The sequence below is a fragment of the Pelophylax lessonae genome (assembly GCF_965119305.1).
Source record: "Pelophylax lessonae genome assembly, chromosome: 2".
Classification (NCBI taxonomy): domain Eukaryota; kingdom Metazoa; phylum Chordata; class Amphibia; order Anura; family Ranidae; genus Pelophylax; species Pelophylax lessonae.
The window spans coordinates 297,912,309-297,929,351 of record NC_138769.1 but is presented as its reverse complement, the minus strand read 5'-3'; the positions used below and the strand labels follow the sequence as shown (position 1 = coordinate 297,929,351).

The window sequence follows — 17,043 nt, the reverse complement described above, 5'->3', positions numbered from 1 at the left end:
TTAAAGAAAACCTTTGAAAAAAATATTTTCTACTGTTATAAACACAGTAAACCTCCCTGCATAGCGGGGGTTACGTTCCGGACCCAGCCGCGAAAAGTGAAAATCCGCGAAATAGAAAAACCCTATTAAAATGCATTGTAGGCATGTTTCTTTTACTGTCACTGTACGTGTAAAAGCATTTTAAGTTCTTTAAACACACTTTAAAACAATAGAAACTCATTTAAACACATAAAAGATACTGAGAGACATAGCAAGAGCTGTGGAAAACACAAAAATATTTCATTTTTAATGATTTATATAGTAAAATAACATTACAAAAAAAAACGCAATATACCAGGACCGCAAAAACTGAACCGCGATGGAGCGGGGGTTTACTGCATATCCAAAAAAAATCAAATTTGTTTATAAAATAGACCAAAATGTATTCTGCTTCAGGTCTTTGATAATAAAGAAAAATCCCAATAAGTGCTTTGCAGGGAGAAGAAACACCCAGATTGCTGAACTGTGTACAGAGCCTGGTGTGTTTGTAACAAAAAATAATCTGTGCTGTGATTGGCAATCAGCAGTTCTCCACCATAAATCATTTCCTGGGATCTGCTGACAAAATCTCACTGTAGCTAGTCACAGCGTGAGTTAGGAGGGGCATGTACATATACGTGGTCCAGCCTGTACGTGATCCAGCCTGACTTTGCTGCCCACCTGCCCGCCGTAAATGTACTGTGTGCAAGCGGGAACTGGTTAGTTTGTTTGGACCAAGCTGGTCCAAACAAACTTCTTTTCTAACAGATGCAGCAGCTGTCTTCTGAAACAAAATGGAGTTGGACTGAGCGCTGATCAGCCATTCACAGAAAGTTTTGTTTTTTCGGAATGAATATGAAGCTTCCTCTAATTGGCTTAGGTGGAGAGGTTAGATTTCCTAAAACATGGAAATCAACTATAACACACAACCAAAGTTCTGCCAGCAATTTATATGTTTTTCATTTACTATAATGACAATTTACCAAACAATTTTCTTGATTGATAATCTATCACTTCCTTTGGTCTACCAGGATTGATTCCCTTGGCAATATGCCACTCAGCTCTGGTAACTCGTGTTTTAATTTTCTAAGTACGGTACTTATTTTTTTGTATGCTACACCTTAATATAGGAATACAATGCAATGGAAGACTAGGCAAATAACTTAATTACTGCAATATATGTTTATCTATATGCAAAGTTGAATGAGGCTGAAGAGAGACACATTTCCCCAAAAAGTTTGGGATCCAATTGCTTTAACTCACCTCTTCCTTTTCTGCACTCTGCAGGTCTCTCCACTCTTCAATTGGTTGACCAAGGTCTACTGTATTCATAGGAACTTTCACCTCTCCAATGATGTCATGTTTAGAGAAGCGATCAAAATCATATATGGCCATAACCAGGGTTTTTCCACCAAGCTCCTGATATGGAATCTATAGCAATATACAAAATGTTAGGTAAACTTTTTTTATTTTACCAGCATACATTTCTAATCCTGATTCTTCTCAATACACAGTACATGATGTAATTGTTTAACTTGTGTATGGTTTGATGTATCTTTGAAAATGTCAGAAGAACATTAAAATTGATTACGTTTTAATGCATGCACTGATGTTACAAAGTTTATTCCTTCAATAAAGCAAAAATACAACCTCATTTTATATAACCCTATAGCGCAACTTCATTTGAGGCAGCACTTTGTAGGACTGATACTTTGAGGGAGATTTACTAAAACTGGTGCAGCTGCGCATAGTAACCAGTCAGCTTCCAACTTCAGCTTGTTCAATTAAGCTTTGCCAATAAAACCTAGAAGCTGCTTGGTTACTATGCACAGCTGCACCAGATTCTGTGTGCACCAGTTTTAGTAAATCTTCGCCATTGTGTCCCTGTTCTCGCTACCACACTACTACCCCAGATCTCTGGAGCCATGTTTTTTTCAGCAGGAGAAAATGTGACACCAATTATTTCTGCTGGTCCAAGACTAAAGGTGGCCATACACAGATCAAATTTTGTCTGATTTCTGTTGATCTGGTCAAAATTCACTCTGCAACAAAAGTAGATTTTTCAAATTGAAAGGGTTGAGAGGAAAATATCAGCCTAACATGGACTACATCCAATGAAATTCAGGTAGTATTTGAATATTCTTATGGGTACTGGCTGCCTGAATACAATAAGTTGGAATGTGAGATCCCTCCATTCATGCTGTTTAGCGTTTACAGACAACTTGGGATCATACTTCCCCCCCTAACAGACAGACATGGATAGCATCCAAATGTAACAGTTAATCATGAAAGTATTTTTCATATATTTATGGCCATGTTAATAACCCCATCTCCTAGGCCAGCTACCTTTTGTTACCCTCCCCCTACACAAACAAAGAGTGCATAACTAATTTACCAAGTCTTACAATACTATATTATTAGCAAATTCATCATTAAACTTACAAAAATTTAAAGGATAAGATCAACTTTGTAAAAGAAAAAAAAAAGTTTTAAAAAATAATAAATGCACATCTTTTTGCAGGTTAAAAAAGGTGCATTTATTATTTATTTTACTAGGAGCAGCAAAGCATTGCACCTGCAATCACCAGTTTAGGGGTGCAATGCAGGACTCCTGCAGACTGTCTGTGTAAGCTGTCTGCTCGTATCTTGTACATACAGGCAATTACACACTAACAGGAAGTATCAATGAACTACCTAGAGTGTTCAACAGCGCCCTATTGAGAACTATTGAGTTTATTGAGAACTACAAGCCGACAGCCGCAAAGACTGTTGGTTGTTGTAGTGCTTACATATACAGAACTCTGTGAATGAATGATGTGGTCGGGTGAGCCAGTGTGGTGAGACGATTCCCCGCTCATTGTCACAGTAGGGTATCGAGGGGGGGGGGGGGTGTGCAGGGGCTGGGCCAACAGTAACATGTTACGAAAGGTGAACTTATCCTTTAACCAAAACATAATCATTACCATACTGACAAAGACAGGGCACCCAATGCCAATATGCAGGGTTTCCAGGCTCCTGTGCGACAGCTCTGCAGGATTCAGGACAGTTCTGCTTCATACTGCCCCCTCAGTGGCAACAGCACCCTGGACAGCAAATTTGCCCCTGCATTTATTTAGAGTAGCTAAAAGTTTCCCAAACCTTAAAAGTAAATGTCTCATTGAAGATGGGATTTAGTGTCTTCCGATGAACTTTAGTCTCATGCTTCTTTTTCTTGTCTGGTAAAAAGAAAATTTTCACATAGGGATCGGATGTTCCTCCCATGTCCAACGCAGGTAATTCTGTTGCTTGTATAACACCAACTTGCATCTGCAAGAAAAAGCTAGAAATTATAAACATTTTGAATTTGCATGTTCATTTGCAAGTGACAAAATAGGTTTATGCACCATCAACAGGACTGCTACACAAACAAGCCAAGATTATATGGTAATTTTCAGAACCATTGATCTTGTTTTAAATCAGGATCTAGCGCCAGAAAATACAAGTTAAAGCAAATGGGGAAAAGAGATAGGCAAATCAAAGACATCTCAAGGATCAGAACATTCAGGGGTATGAGAGATGATTACGGCCACACACACCTACACAGGTTGAACTGGATGGGCTATTGTCTTTATTCAACCTCAACTACTATGTAACATCCTGTAGCTTCTTTTGATTAAATTGATTGATAATTAGGGGGCTGTTTTTTGGCGTCACTGACTGCCTTAAATAGGAGTCAGTTTTTATGGAGCAATGGTAGATGGTGCTATGCTGGCTGCTGGGATTCATAAGGTAAGGCACAAAGTATTCCTGCTACATTCTTATCTGGCATACTATATTATACTGAGCTTATCTGGGAAGGCACTGTGTGATATGTTGCTATGATGCAATATTGCACAAAATTATTATTTAGATACATTTATTATTTGCTTCTCAGAGATTTCTTATTGTGGGCTGACTATATATGTGAGGAGACATCTGTGCAGGGGACGTGATGTACCCTGGATGCTGATAGCTGTTATGCTGTTTAATACAATACCTCCCTTATGCAACTGAACACCTGATATTTGGTTATGCCTATAGTGTATGTTTCAAGGATATAGTAGGTGGTATTTTTTTGTGTGATGCTAAGTGAGTTTTGTTGGCCAGGATAGCTTTTTACCTACCTATGCTCCTTATTGTAGGTTATTACAAAAATACTTTTTGGCACTACAGTTTTACGGCCTTTTGTCATACTTCGCATCATGCCCTCGTTGTCACATGATGTGTCCTGAGCTACCTTGATGGTAAGATTGTTGATATGATCTAGGAACAATACAGTACTTTTGATACATAACGTGATGTATATTATTGACAAGTAATTTGCTGTGCTCTTTCATTTTGGATAGATCAATTGTTATCTTTGCAAACCATAATGCTTGAGGTCCTGAGGAAGAAAAAAATTGCAAAAACACATCGACCTCTTGAAACAGTAACAAAGGAACATCTGCACTATTCATATAACCCCCGATTTGTATGATTCTATTTATGGTTTTTTAGCTTTTTGTAATAAAATACTCTTTTTTTAACACTACCAATGTTTCACTGTCCTTTTCTGGTACCAGTAAAGTCCGAAAGGTTCTCTATTTTTTGTGGACATCCTGTAGCTAACCAGGGACCCCTGGATAAATTGTTACAATAGAAAAAGGATTAGTAAGTCCAGCAGATGAAAGACAATTACTCTAAAACATTTACAAGTTTCCAAGCAGAATTAGTGTTAGGGTTAGATGTGGGATGTAACTTTGTAAATATAAACATCGATATTGCAGACTGCATTATAACTGCATGAAAAAGTGAGGATCCTGCAAACAACACTAATGCAGGTGACTGAACAGTGGATGCACTTTAAACATAATGTACTACAAATAATTTACAGTACTACTAGGTGTAATAAAGGCAGCCCTTTAAGTACTGTACGCAATTCTCCCCTTCACTCAGCTTGTTATAAAGGTTGTATTTTTAAGTGTCTATTGCAAGGATGTTTGCATCTGCCTCACCGGGAACGAAGGTTGCAGGTGGCCATCCTGAGGGCTGCTTGCAGGCTGCCAGTTGGACAGCATTTTAGATAACTGAAGATGCCTTGGTACCTGATTATTTTGAAAATCATAATCCAGGGAGAACTGGAGTTTTCCAAGTTTCTCTTCTTCCTTTTCCTCCTCCTCTTTGTCTTCTCCCTCTGTTAGGCCGGTTTCTGCATCATCATCGTCATCCTACAGAATCTGCCAAGAGAAAAAGACCTCACTTTTCTGCTATTTAATTCATAGATACTAAAAAAAATGGTTGGCAAACTGTATTTTAATCGCAATAACCAAAAGGAAGATGCAAAACTAACATTCTATCCCAAAAGGTCTTAATATTATTTATAGAGCCCAACACCTATGCCATAACAACTAAATCCATGTAATGTTTTGTTTTCTATACCATGGCCCTTGCATAGGTAAAGCAGCACATTTCAATCAGGCTTGAACTTTGTTGCTCTGTTTTGCCATTCCTGCAAATTTTTGAACAGTTCTTAATTTGCTGAACTTTATTGCAATCAGTGGTTACAGCTCCTGTCAATACACCCCAGTTTGACTAATCAAATGATGTATTGGTCATAATTCATATTCCTAAGTGTTTGCTATTGTTTCCTCAAAATGATGTATAAAAAAGCACATTCAGCATGTAGAAACGTGCATGGTAATGAAATAACCATTCATCAGAATCAACCTTTTGTGTTTAGAGGAATAATCAACTTATTCTTTGTTGAAGTGAAACGTTAATCCTTTCAAATTGCTGTGCTTTCTTTGGACAGATACACTTAATTAGAATCTGTCACAAAGCAAAAAAAAAAAGCAAAATAACAGCAAGTGAAAAATTCTACTGTTTGACTTATGAGCAGCATACTAGTTTTAAAGCGGAGTTCCGGCCACATTTTACACTTCCCATCATGCATAACTTTTACATGCTAAAAACAATTTGGCTATTTTTTTTTTGGTTCCTTTACCTTATTTTTGCTAAAAAATCCCTTCACTTCGTCCCTATTGCATTGCGGCCGCCTTTGTAATTTCCTTCTTTGCATTTGCTCCTGGGAGATGAGTGCCATCAATCCCAGGAGTCAATGGGCATTGCCGGCCCGTAGCAAGCTGTGGGACTTGCTTGCGATGCACTGTGCATGCACGAGAATGGGAGGTGCATGCTTGGCAGCCAGCATGCACGGAATACTGGAAGAAAAACAGTGCGGCTTCAGATGCCCAGACTGCAGATGGCCTCGCTGTACAGGAGAAGAGTAAAGTAAGTGAGACATGCTGCACAAAAAAAAAAAAAAAAACGGGACAGTTTACAGGATAACTTAAGTGTAAATGCATGAGCCCTAACTATACTAGGGGTGTTATTAAAAAAAATAAAAAAATTCAGCCAGAACTCTGCTTTAAGGCAGGAAGATCACTTTGAGTAAAGCTGCACTGTGTGTCTTATACATCATTCAGAACAGTTGGCTCTATAACTGCAAAGGAAGCAGACAGACTGCAGGACAGTGACCGTAATTCATATTTTTAATAGAATGTACTATGTATGGGCAAAAGAGGGAGCCAGAGGCACCACATCACTTGGTAATGTATAAAGGGAAAAGATCAAGTTCTTGGGTTTTTCAAGGTGCCAATTTTCAAAAGTCCATGATCTGTTATAAATGCTCTGGTGGAGCATGCAGTCCAGTTTTGCTTGCTAAGCACACATCCTCCGATGGTTGGGTTCGCCATTCAAGAGTAACTGTATTAAGACAATACAATATCTGGAGGCCAAGGAGACTATTTTCATCTGCCTATTTACCAGATTTTTTTTGTTTAAATCTAAGGTATTGGAGCCACTCTTGGTACACCTCCTGTAGCTTCCTGTGGGGTCGTCTCTTGGATTGGTGAAACTGTATGGATCAATTTGCCCTGTCTATTCATTTGTTGTGTGAATACAAACAACTATTTGATATTAATTTGATGCAACTTGTATGTTGTTATAAACTCCCGAAGAAGCCACACAAAAGGCCAAACATGTTAAGATACACTCTTAAAGAAACATACTTGTGATTTACATACAATTCATGCATCACTTTAAGGCTCCATGTACACGGGACGCTGGAAATGGCCGTTTAGGAGCAGTTGGGCGTTTTTTTTAGAAGCCCCTGAACCCATCTACATGTTATCTTATCTGTCCATGTACACCAGGTCGTTTACAGTCATTTGCAGGCAGTTGCGTTCAGGGACTTTTTTTAGAACGCAATTATTTGCGTTCGAACGTGTGTTTCCCTGCGTTTCAAATGCAAAAACGCGACCGAACGCGTCCAAACGCGACCGAACGCGATGACCCGCGTTTAGCGTTCGCGTTTTTCCATTTTAAAGGGGAATAATTTTTTTGACCTCTAGGAACGGTTCTAAACGCAAACGCCCGCTAAACGCGGGTACAAACGCGACCGAACGGACGTTTCAAACGTCCTAAAAATTCCAGCATTCAAAGGGACTTTTAACAACGTCCCGTGTACATAGAGCCTAATGATGACACGTGTGGTTCAATCTTTTACACACTTTAAATGCTTTTATGGAAGGACTGAATAAAATTGTTAATTTTAAACAGATCATTTTTGATAATTGGCACCTTGAAAATACCAAGAACTTGATCTTTTTCCTTTATTATTATTTTCAAATGTGCAGCAGGAAATTTCTTTCAAGTTTCTGTATGTTGGGGTTGCCAAAGGCTGGCTACATTTTAGCCAATTTATTAAATATACAGACACAGGTTACAGGTACATTTGGGGGTTGTGACCCCATTTGTTCTTGCACTACATCTTAGATATTTTTTTCTTTTTTAGAATTAGTGTTATGCCATTTTCGAAAGAAGCGGATTCCACCATCCCAGGTAATATGATCCAATATTATGGTGAAGACAAGGTGATATCCTAGAAGCCAATAACCCTCCTATGCCTGGGTGTAGTTACACCTGCAGATGCTGCCATTTTATATACCATACAGTTATCTAGAAAAGTTCATACATGTTATGTTATATTATAGTCCATTAAATGATATAGGTTATCATTCAGAGAAAGACCAAAGTAACAAACCAGAAAGACTTTCCAAATTATTTACCATTAGAGATGTCCAAGTAGAATATATTTTTATGAACCATATTATATATGATTTAAGGTACCAAGATATTTTCTATAGCAACAACCAAGTGCTTGTCAAACTCGCATTGGATAAACACAGCATATGCAGGTGCCCTAACTATCAGCAAAGATGGCCAGATTATATATCTGCTTGAAATATATATTTTACCTTGGCAACTAAAGGTTAACAGATGACTAGTATAGGAGCCAAAGTTCCAAATTATATTTGTTACATGCAGGATGCAAAGATCAAAACAGTAGAGAAAATAGAATTTATGCTAATAAATTTGCCAAAATGATATCATTGGGGATTGTAGCTAAAGAATTACTGTAATGAATTAGCCAAAAGGTGAAAAAAAACCCATCCTCTTAGCTTTCATGAAAGGTATATTTCGTACTCTCAAATCTTATGTGGTTAGTGCCATCTACTTCTAGTGAAAAATGTTTCATTGTTTGATAATCGAGAAGTACCGAGCTACCTTGTCTGCTGGCACATGAAGGTTTTTTCATTTCCAATGTTAGGACACCATCTTGTGGATGCTCACTGTAAGCCCCCTGAAGAAATGATCGCTTTCAGAGGATATAGGCTGTCTTAGCATTTTTATTAAAAATATTTTTTTGAACTGGTCTGAAATTATACTGTGGATTCAAGAAAAATTGATCCATAGAAATAATCCATAGATTATGCAGATAAAGCAATAGACAATCCCTAAACTAGTAAAAAATCAAATGCTTCTACATAATTCCCAGCATTACTAATCTGCAAGACACAATATGTCCCATGGGTGTCCAAAAAAAATTGGGGATGTGAAACAGTCTTTTTCTCAAATGAAAATATAGTAAAAGCCTGATCGCATCTGTATAAAACCCTCTTCATATTTCTGAACCCTGTGATGACAACATCTTAGTTTCAGGTTCTAAGTCCTATATACAACTAACCTATATAATGAATCATGTGGATACTTGATAAGGATTACTATTTTGTTGTTGAACTGTACGCTAACCTGCCTGTAGCCTAGTAGCAACTTACCCAGTTCTTCTAAACGTGGGTAGACCATTAGTTTCTTGACCAAAGTGGATGACGTTTCATTTGTAGTGCAGAGTGGAATATCACGATTTCTCTTTATAGTTAAGTTCCTGTAATACCAGGTCATTAATTATTTCGATGAGGTCTGTGCTAAATGGGTTTTAGAGGTTGCCACTAAAAGGCACTGCAGGTATTGCATCAGGTTTCACCTCAGCCAAAGATAACTGACAAATATCGAACTCTAAAGGTTGGCAAGAAGAACCTAAAGCAAACCTGTTATCAAGCTTAACACCTTGTACGCAAAGCCTCTGATGTAAGCTGCAATTCCGAATTACAATCTTCATACTTTTTCTGGGGCAGTCATCTTACTCAGAGTGAATCTGACCGCATCTCAAATGGGAGCTCGTAAGCTGGTAAAGGATTTTCAGGCAGGCTGAATACTTTTTTTTCAGTTAGATTTGAAAATCAGTTTATTTTAGGACTAATTTGTGCTAGAACGTTTTTTATATGGTTTATGCATGCTAGGGGCAGCGTCAATACGGTAATAATCATCAGTGTAATGAACATTAGAGACATAATTTTATTTTACAATTAAATGAAAACAAGCCATGCCTCAAACAAAACACTCCTCTGTGGACATAAAAAAAACCTCTACACTGCTAGCCATGCCTATGGCAAACAAGATTAGGTTTACTCCCATCCATTACAAAAGAAACGAGTTTCAATAAAACGTTTTCATTTTGGAATTGATAAAAAGGGGGGAAGCCTGTAGATGGATGCACAGCAGTAAGCGGAAGGCTGGACATGACTGGGGTTTGCAGGGAAGGTTGCTACCCAGTGGGGGTTAACTTTTTTAAGGAAAAATTAAAGCAGGTGATTGGTTTTGGGAAGGTGGGGCAGGGTGGGGCAAGGTGGGGTTAGCAGGGGCTAGTTTAGGGTGGGACCAGGGGTCCGGTCAGTTGGAGACCAGACAGCAATAGGAGAACTTCTGTACCCCCCCCCCTTGTCTATCGGTATGGCAGATTTGGACTCTATGCTGGCCCAGTTACGCAGTGCGGCCTTGGCGAATGGTCCGCAATGGCTTCAAGCCAATATGGATGGATTACTACAGGGGTCGGGGCAGGTACCAGCTTCGCCTGCCCCAACTTTATCACGGCCTAGGAGATCAAGGCCTCCTGAGCGCCTCAGCCCAGAAACGACCCCTAGGGTCCGCCGTCGCTTAGGGAGCCCCCCTAGGGACCCTTCGACCTCGGCTGTCAGTGGGAAGCCTCCTACAGGTACAGCGGGGGTCGGGAGGAATCCTCGACAAAGACGGGGCCCTGGCAAAGTGAGCGCAGCCCCCTCCAGCTCCGTTGCCCCCTCACCTGCAGCTCTGGACCATCCGACTGGCTCCCCGGGTCCCTCCGGTGGTAGCGCGGTCCGGCGTGGGAGTGAAGTGCGGGGTCCAGGTGCGGGCCTTCTTCCGGGTACGGCCGTGGCCTCTCGTGGACGAAGCCGAGGCTCCAGGAGGGTCCCCTGCGTCCCCTCGGTGGTTCCGGACCGGATCTCGGTGCCCGCTGCTGTCCCATTGCGGCGGGGCGTTCGGCGGGAAGAAGAGGAGGCGGGAATGAGTGGCGGTGCTCTGTCGGAGGCGCCCGTCTATGACGTCACGGGCATGCGACCTTCGGATGGAAGCCTGCTGAGGACAAGTGCTACAGCGTCGCAGGGCAGTGACGTCACCGCCCAGCGCCAGAACTACGGAGGCCACTCTGTCCCATGCAGAGTGGCAGCTCCCAGCGCTGATGTCTTCAGCCTGTCCGGCTGCAGCGGTGGCTCTTCAGGGACTGGCCAGGTGTCCCACTCGGCGGAGGTGGAAGAGCGCTCTGAAGGGGAACTGTCGGCATCGGATGAAGAGGATACTCTGGACGTCGGGGCGGCTCCTCATTCGGGACACGGACGAACGGCTGAGCGGAGGCTTTCACCGGGTCAGCCAGGTAAGTCAGTGTCCTTTGCCTCTCCTTCCCTTCTGTTTACTTCTCCTTCTGTGCCTGCCTCTCCTCCTGTTGTGTCTTCTGTGGTGTATTCCTCTGGTGTGTCTGCTCTGCCTGCTGTCCAGGCTCCATCTACGCTGTCTGCACTGCTTAGTTCGTCTTCTCTTTCAGCAAGGGGACCCTCTTCGCCTGTTATTGGCGCGGGGGTCCTAGGTAACGGTGGGGGGACGCATGTTTCTGGGGGTCTGGGTGCACAGGCAGTCCCGGACGGCATAGGGGGAGTGTCTTTGCTGCATACTCTTTTGTCCGGGTTTAAGGATTTGTTGTCCAGGTGCGAGCCGGCTTTAGCGGCTGCACCCGCGGGGGCGCCGATACATGCGTGGGCTGCTGCAACAGGGGGGGTTACAGCATCAGTGGGGTCGGCAGGGGGTTGTTCTTCTGTTTCACGGCCGCTGGCGGAATCAGCTGGATCAAAAGAGGTGAGTTCGGTGACGCCGGCACCAGCTCCTTCGGTCCCGGCCGCAGGTGGGTCGGCTGGTGCAGTGGAGGTAAGTTCTGTGGTGCCGTCGTCTTCTCCTGAGGTGACGCCGGTGACAAAAGGGTCGGGGTCAGCAGATGGGGACAAGGAGCTTGTGCGCATGGCGGACTCTGCGAAGTGCGAAGTTTATGTCTGCTTCGAGGGACCTCTGGGTGCTCATTTGAAAACGGAAGTGAGGGAAAAAATTTGGCGTGGTGAGTATGTTGAGATTTTTTCGCTACTACCGTTAGAAAAATTCAACTTGGACAGGGTCAAGCCTGATGAATCAAAAAAAGAGGAGGAAGAAAAGCGCCGGTATCGTTTGATTCCGCGGTCGTTTACAAACTGGTTGCAGGCGTTCACGATTCTGGCCAGTGTAATTGGGGAAAAGCATTCCGATCAGTGTTCCCCCCTATTTTGTTATTTGGATTCCATTGGGGAAGCTTATCGGGTTTACGGAGGTACGGCCTGGTTGCGATACGACGAACATTTTCGTCAACGCAAGGCCGTCAGGCCATCTTTGCGCTGGGATCATAAGGACATCAGTCTTTGGATGCGCCTCATGACCCAGGCTAGGTCTACTGGTCACCCCTTTCAGGGCGGGGTCGGGGGGGCGGCTTCCTCGCCTTCTCCGGCCGCAAAACGTAAAGGCTTATGTTGGCAGTTTAACGAGGCCACCTGCAAGTTTGGAACCTCTTGTCGCTTCAAGCATGAGTGTTCCAACTGCGGCGGAAATCACCCGTCGCCACGATGCTTTAAGCATGGGGGTGCAAAGCATGCCGACGCTGGTAAGAGGGCGGACGCCGGTGAAAGTGGAAAGGTTGGCCAGGTTCCTAAGTAGGTACCCTGATCGGAAAGCAGCTGCTCTTTTGCTGGGGGGGTTTTCGCAAGGCTTTCGCATTCCTTGTTCTTTGTCGGTGGTTCCTCCTCCCGGGGGCAATTTAAGTTCCGCTAGGGCGCATTCGTCGGTGGTCTCGGCGACGCTTATGAAGGAAGTTAGGTTGGGCAGGATGGCGGGCCCTTTCTCGTCTCCGCCTTTGCCGAATCTGGTGCTTTCCCCTCTGGGTGTGGTTCCAAAAAAGGAACCTAATAAGTTTAGACTCATTCACCACCTGTCTTATCCCCCTGGGGGGTCGGTGAATGACGCTATAGCGGAAGACTTATGCTCGGTTTCATACGTTTCGTTCGATAAAGCGGTGGCCTGGGTGCGTCGTTTTGGGGCGGGGGGCCCTCATGGCGAAAACTGACGTTGAGGCTGCGTTTAGGTTGTTACCGGTGCACGCGGACAGCCTGCATCTTTTGGGTTGTGAATGGCAGGGTGGAATTTTCGTTGACCAATGTTTGCCTATGGGCTGCGCCATTTCTTGTTCGCTGTTTGAAACGTTCAGTTCCTTTTTGGAATGGGTTGTTAGGGATGTTTCTGGGTTGTCTTCCATAATTCATTATTTAGACGATTTTCTGGTGATAGGTCCTCCGGGGGAGGTGATGTGTGCAACGCTTTTGGCTACGGTCCAACAGTTGTTTGATTATTTTGGAGTCCCATTAGCCCCTGACAAGACTGAGGGGCCATGCACGGAACTGCGATTTCTGGGTATTGTCATTGATACGATGGCAATGGAATGCAGGCTTCCGGTTGACAAGCTATTGGACCTACGCGGAGTTATTGCAGGGACCTTGGCCACACGAAAAATTCAGCTGCGTGCCCTGCAGTCCCTGCTGGGAAAATTGAATTTTGCCTGCCGCATCATGCCCATGGGGCGGGTGTTTTGCCGGAGGTTGGCGGCTGCCACGGCGGGTGTCAGGGCGCCGCTTCATTACATTCGCCTATCTAAAGAGCATCGTGATGACTTGCAGGTTTGGGATTTGTTCTTGAGCTCCTTTAACGGCCGTTCGGTTTGGTTGGAAGCTCCGGTGTCGAACTTTGACCTGGAGCTGTTTATTGACGCGGCAGGCTCGGGGGGTTTTGCGGCCTATTTCCAGGGGCAATGGTGTGCGGGGGAGTGGCCGGCCTCCTGGCGAGATTCTGACTTCATTCGTAACTTGGTTCTGTTGGAATTATTTCCCATTGTGTTGGCCGTGGAGTTGTGGGGTCAGGATTTCAAAAATAAGAGGGTCCGTTTTCATTGTGATAACCTGGGTGTAGTTCAGTCGATTAACAGCATTACTGCTTCTTCACCACCGGTTATTAGGTTGCTTCGCCACCTGGTGCTCAAATGTTTGCTTCTAAATTCTTTTTTCTATGCTGTGCATGTTCCGGGTGTTGACAATTCGGTGGCTGATGCTCTTTCTCGCTTCCAGTGGGACAGGTTTCGGAGGTTGGCACCGGATGCGGAGCAGCAAGGCCTGCTGTGTCCCGGGGAGCTGTGGAACATCGTCTCGCCGCAGTAATGGATTTGGTTCGAGCGTCAGTTTGTCCTTCCACTTGGACGGCCTACGAGAGGGTCTGGGCGACGTGGCATCAGATGGTGAGTGAGGTGGGGGGTCTTTCTGGTGATCGGGATCGGTTGTTCCTGCTCCTATATTTTGTGAGCTTGAATTTTGAACAGCGTGTGTCTATTTCTACGTTACGCCGCAAAATGGCGGCCTTGGCTTTCTATTTTCAGTTGTGGGGGGTTGCCGATGTAACCAAACATTTCCTTGTTCAAAAGGCCTTGAAGGGTTATGCGAGGGGTACCCGTTCGATTGATTCCAGGCGCCCGGTTTCCTTTGATATGTTGTCCCGGTTGGTGGAATGCTTGCCGGGTGTGTGTTCTGCGGACCAGGAGGTGGAACTCTTCAGGACGGCGTTTATTTTGGCGTTCTTTGGAGCTTTTCGGATTAGCGAGTTGGTGAGTATTTCCAGACGGGGGAATGGGGGATTGCAGTTGGAGGATGTTTGTTTGCATCCGGACAAGGTTCTAATCCGGATACGCAGGTCAAAAACGGACCAGCTGGGCCGAGGGGCTTGTGTTGAGCTAGGGGTGGTTCCGGGGTCCTCGCTTTGCCCCGTAGCTGCGGTGCGGCATTGGTTGCAGGTGCGCTCCGCTCAACAGGGTCCTCTGTTTTTACGGGCTGATGGCACGGCCCTCTCACGTTTTCAATTTACGGCTGTCTTCCGGAAGTGCTTGGGGGCAGCCGGTTTTCAGGGGATGGATTTCTCCTCTCACTCTTTCCGCATCGGAGCCGCCACGGAAGCGGCTCGGTGGGGCCTTGGGGATCGGGCCCTTCGAAAAATTGGGCGTTGGGAGTCCAGGCGATTTCGTTCGTATGTCCGTCCGCATTTGTTGTGATGCGGCAGATGGGATCTGTTCTGTTCTGGTCGGGGCCCGGGGGAGGTCATTTAGTGGATGTTCGTTATGTGTGTGCTGGTGTTTTTTCTTTGTTTTTCTCTGTGGGTTTTTTGTGTATGTACTCAGGATGTATGTTGGTATGTACCCCTCCTTATGTTTTACAGGAGCCACGGAAGTCTTGGCCTGGATTTTAGGACATTCTTATGTGGTCTGGGGTGCTCGGAGGGCAGCTGTTAGGCCGGAGGGGCGCCAATTGGGTTTGAGCAGGGAGGAGGTAAAGGTTAGATGGATTGGGGTCTCAGGCATGCTGTGGTCCCGTGTCCTCCCTGAAGTCCATCGTTGCGCCCGTCTTGAGCGGCCGCCCGACATACTTCTGTTGCATGCGGGCGGCAATGATCTGGGCCTCCGTTCCTCCAGGGAGCTGATTAGGGATGTCAAGCTGGACTTCCTGAGGCTGCGGACGCTTTTTCCGCAGACTGTGGTGGTGTGGTCGGACATTGTCGCCCGCACTTCTTGGCGCCTGGCTCGTTCGGTGACTAGCCTGAACAAAGCCAGGATTAAGGTGAATAAGGCGGTGGCCAAGTTTGTTGTGCGTAACGGGGGACTGGCGATCCGGCATCTTGAGCTGGAGCAGGACCCGGCCCTTTATCTTAGGGGTGACGGGGTTCATTTGAACGCGGTTGGTATCGACCTGTGGACTTTAGGTCTGCAGGAAGGTATCCAGAGGGCGCTGTGGGTTTGGAGGGCTACACGGCCATAAGGGGTCATGCCCGTGTGCTGTGGCTGGGGTTTTAGGGTCTTGGAGGGCTGTGACTACTTGGAAAGGGAATATGGAGGGGTAGGGCCCATCTTAGGTATGGGTGGACCTACCCCTGGCAACGTCAGTAGGCGGTATCAAGGGATCCCAATGGTTCATAGTCCTTGAGCTGGTGCAGTGGCGGCTGAGGGCCTGGAGGTCTATTGGGGTCAGGGATACAGCCAGGGGGGAAGTCAAGTTGCCTTCCAAGATCCTAAATGGTCATTCGCTTTAAAATTTTGGTATTGGATTGTTTTGTTGAATAATGGTAATTCTTTGCTAGCTAGTGTTTTACTAGTTAGTTCTAATAAAGTTGGCTGCTATGGCCTTTTAAACCCAAAAAATGACTGTAGTGTCCTTTTTCGTTAGACAAGTAAAGGGGGGGTCTGTTGGTAAGTTTGGGTTGTATGGGGCAAGGAGCAGCCGCAGCATCGGCAATACCACAGTCAAGGGGGGAAGCCTGTAGATGGATGCACAGCAGTAAGCGGAAGGCTGGACATGACTGGGGTTTGCAGGGAAGGTTGCTACCCAGTGGGGGTTAACTTTTTTAAGGAAAAATTAAAGCAGGTGATTGGTTTTTGGGAAGGTGGGGCAGGGTGGGGCAAGGTGGGGTTAGCAGGGGCTAGTTTAGGGTGGGACCAGGGGTCCGGTCAGTTGGAGACCAGACAGCAATAGGAGAACTTCTCCCGCCCGCCCATCCCGTTGTAATGTCGGAGTGTGCAAACAAAAAAAAAAAAAAAAAAATTCAAAAAAAAAAAAAAAAAATGAAACATGTGGTTATACGCAGTTACAATAAAACATAAAAAAAAAAAAAAAAAAAAAAAACTGCACGATCTTTACTTATTTTACTGATGAAGGAATTTGTAATGTTTCTTGTCTGCGTTTGTTGTATGATGCACGTTGCACGCATGCTGTGCTTGTCACTTTGTGTTTAGGATTTTGCTGTTTATCTAGGTTTTAGCTGGGGCACGGTTCGTGTGCTTTTCTTTGTCATGGCAGTGGCTGGGGTTTTAGGGTCTTGGAGGGCTGTGACTACTTGGAAAGGGAATATGGAGGGGTAGGGCCCATCTTAGGTATGGGTGGACCTACCCCTGGCAACGTCAATAGGCGGTATCAAGGGATCCCAATGGTTCATAGTCCTTGAGCTGGTGCAGTGGCGGCTGAGGGCCTGGAGGTCTATTGGGGTCAGGGATACAGCCAGGGGGGAAGTCAAGTTGCCTTCCAAGATCCTAAATGGTCATTCGCTTTAAAATTTTGGTATTGGATTGTTTTGTTGAATAATGGTAATTCTTTGCTAGCT

At 44.7% G+C, this 17,043-nt stretch overlaps 1 protein-coding gene across 1 annotated transcript in view; it reads right to left on the bottom strand.

Annotated features, from left to right (window-relative positions):
• LOC309546076 (synaptotagmin-2-like) overlaps positions 1-17,043 on the bottom strand; it is a 148,370-nt gene that overhangs the window by 43,646 nt on the left and 87,681 nt on the right. Inside the window, exons 4-6 of the mRNA XM_082245586.1 lie at positions 5,121-5,243; positions 3,157-3,324; positions 1,282-1,449 (exon numbers count right to left, since the gene is read on the bottom strand). Coding sequence (XP_082101712.1) covers positions 1,282-1,449; positions 3,157-3,324; positions 5,121-5,243 — 459 coding nt within the window. The remainder of the gene's footprint in view (positions 1-1,281; positions 1,450-3,156; positions 3,325-5,120; positions 5,244-17,043) is intronic.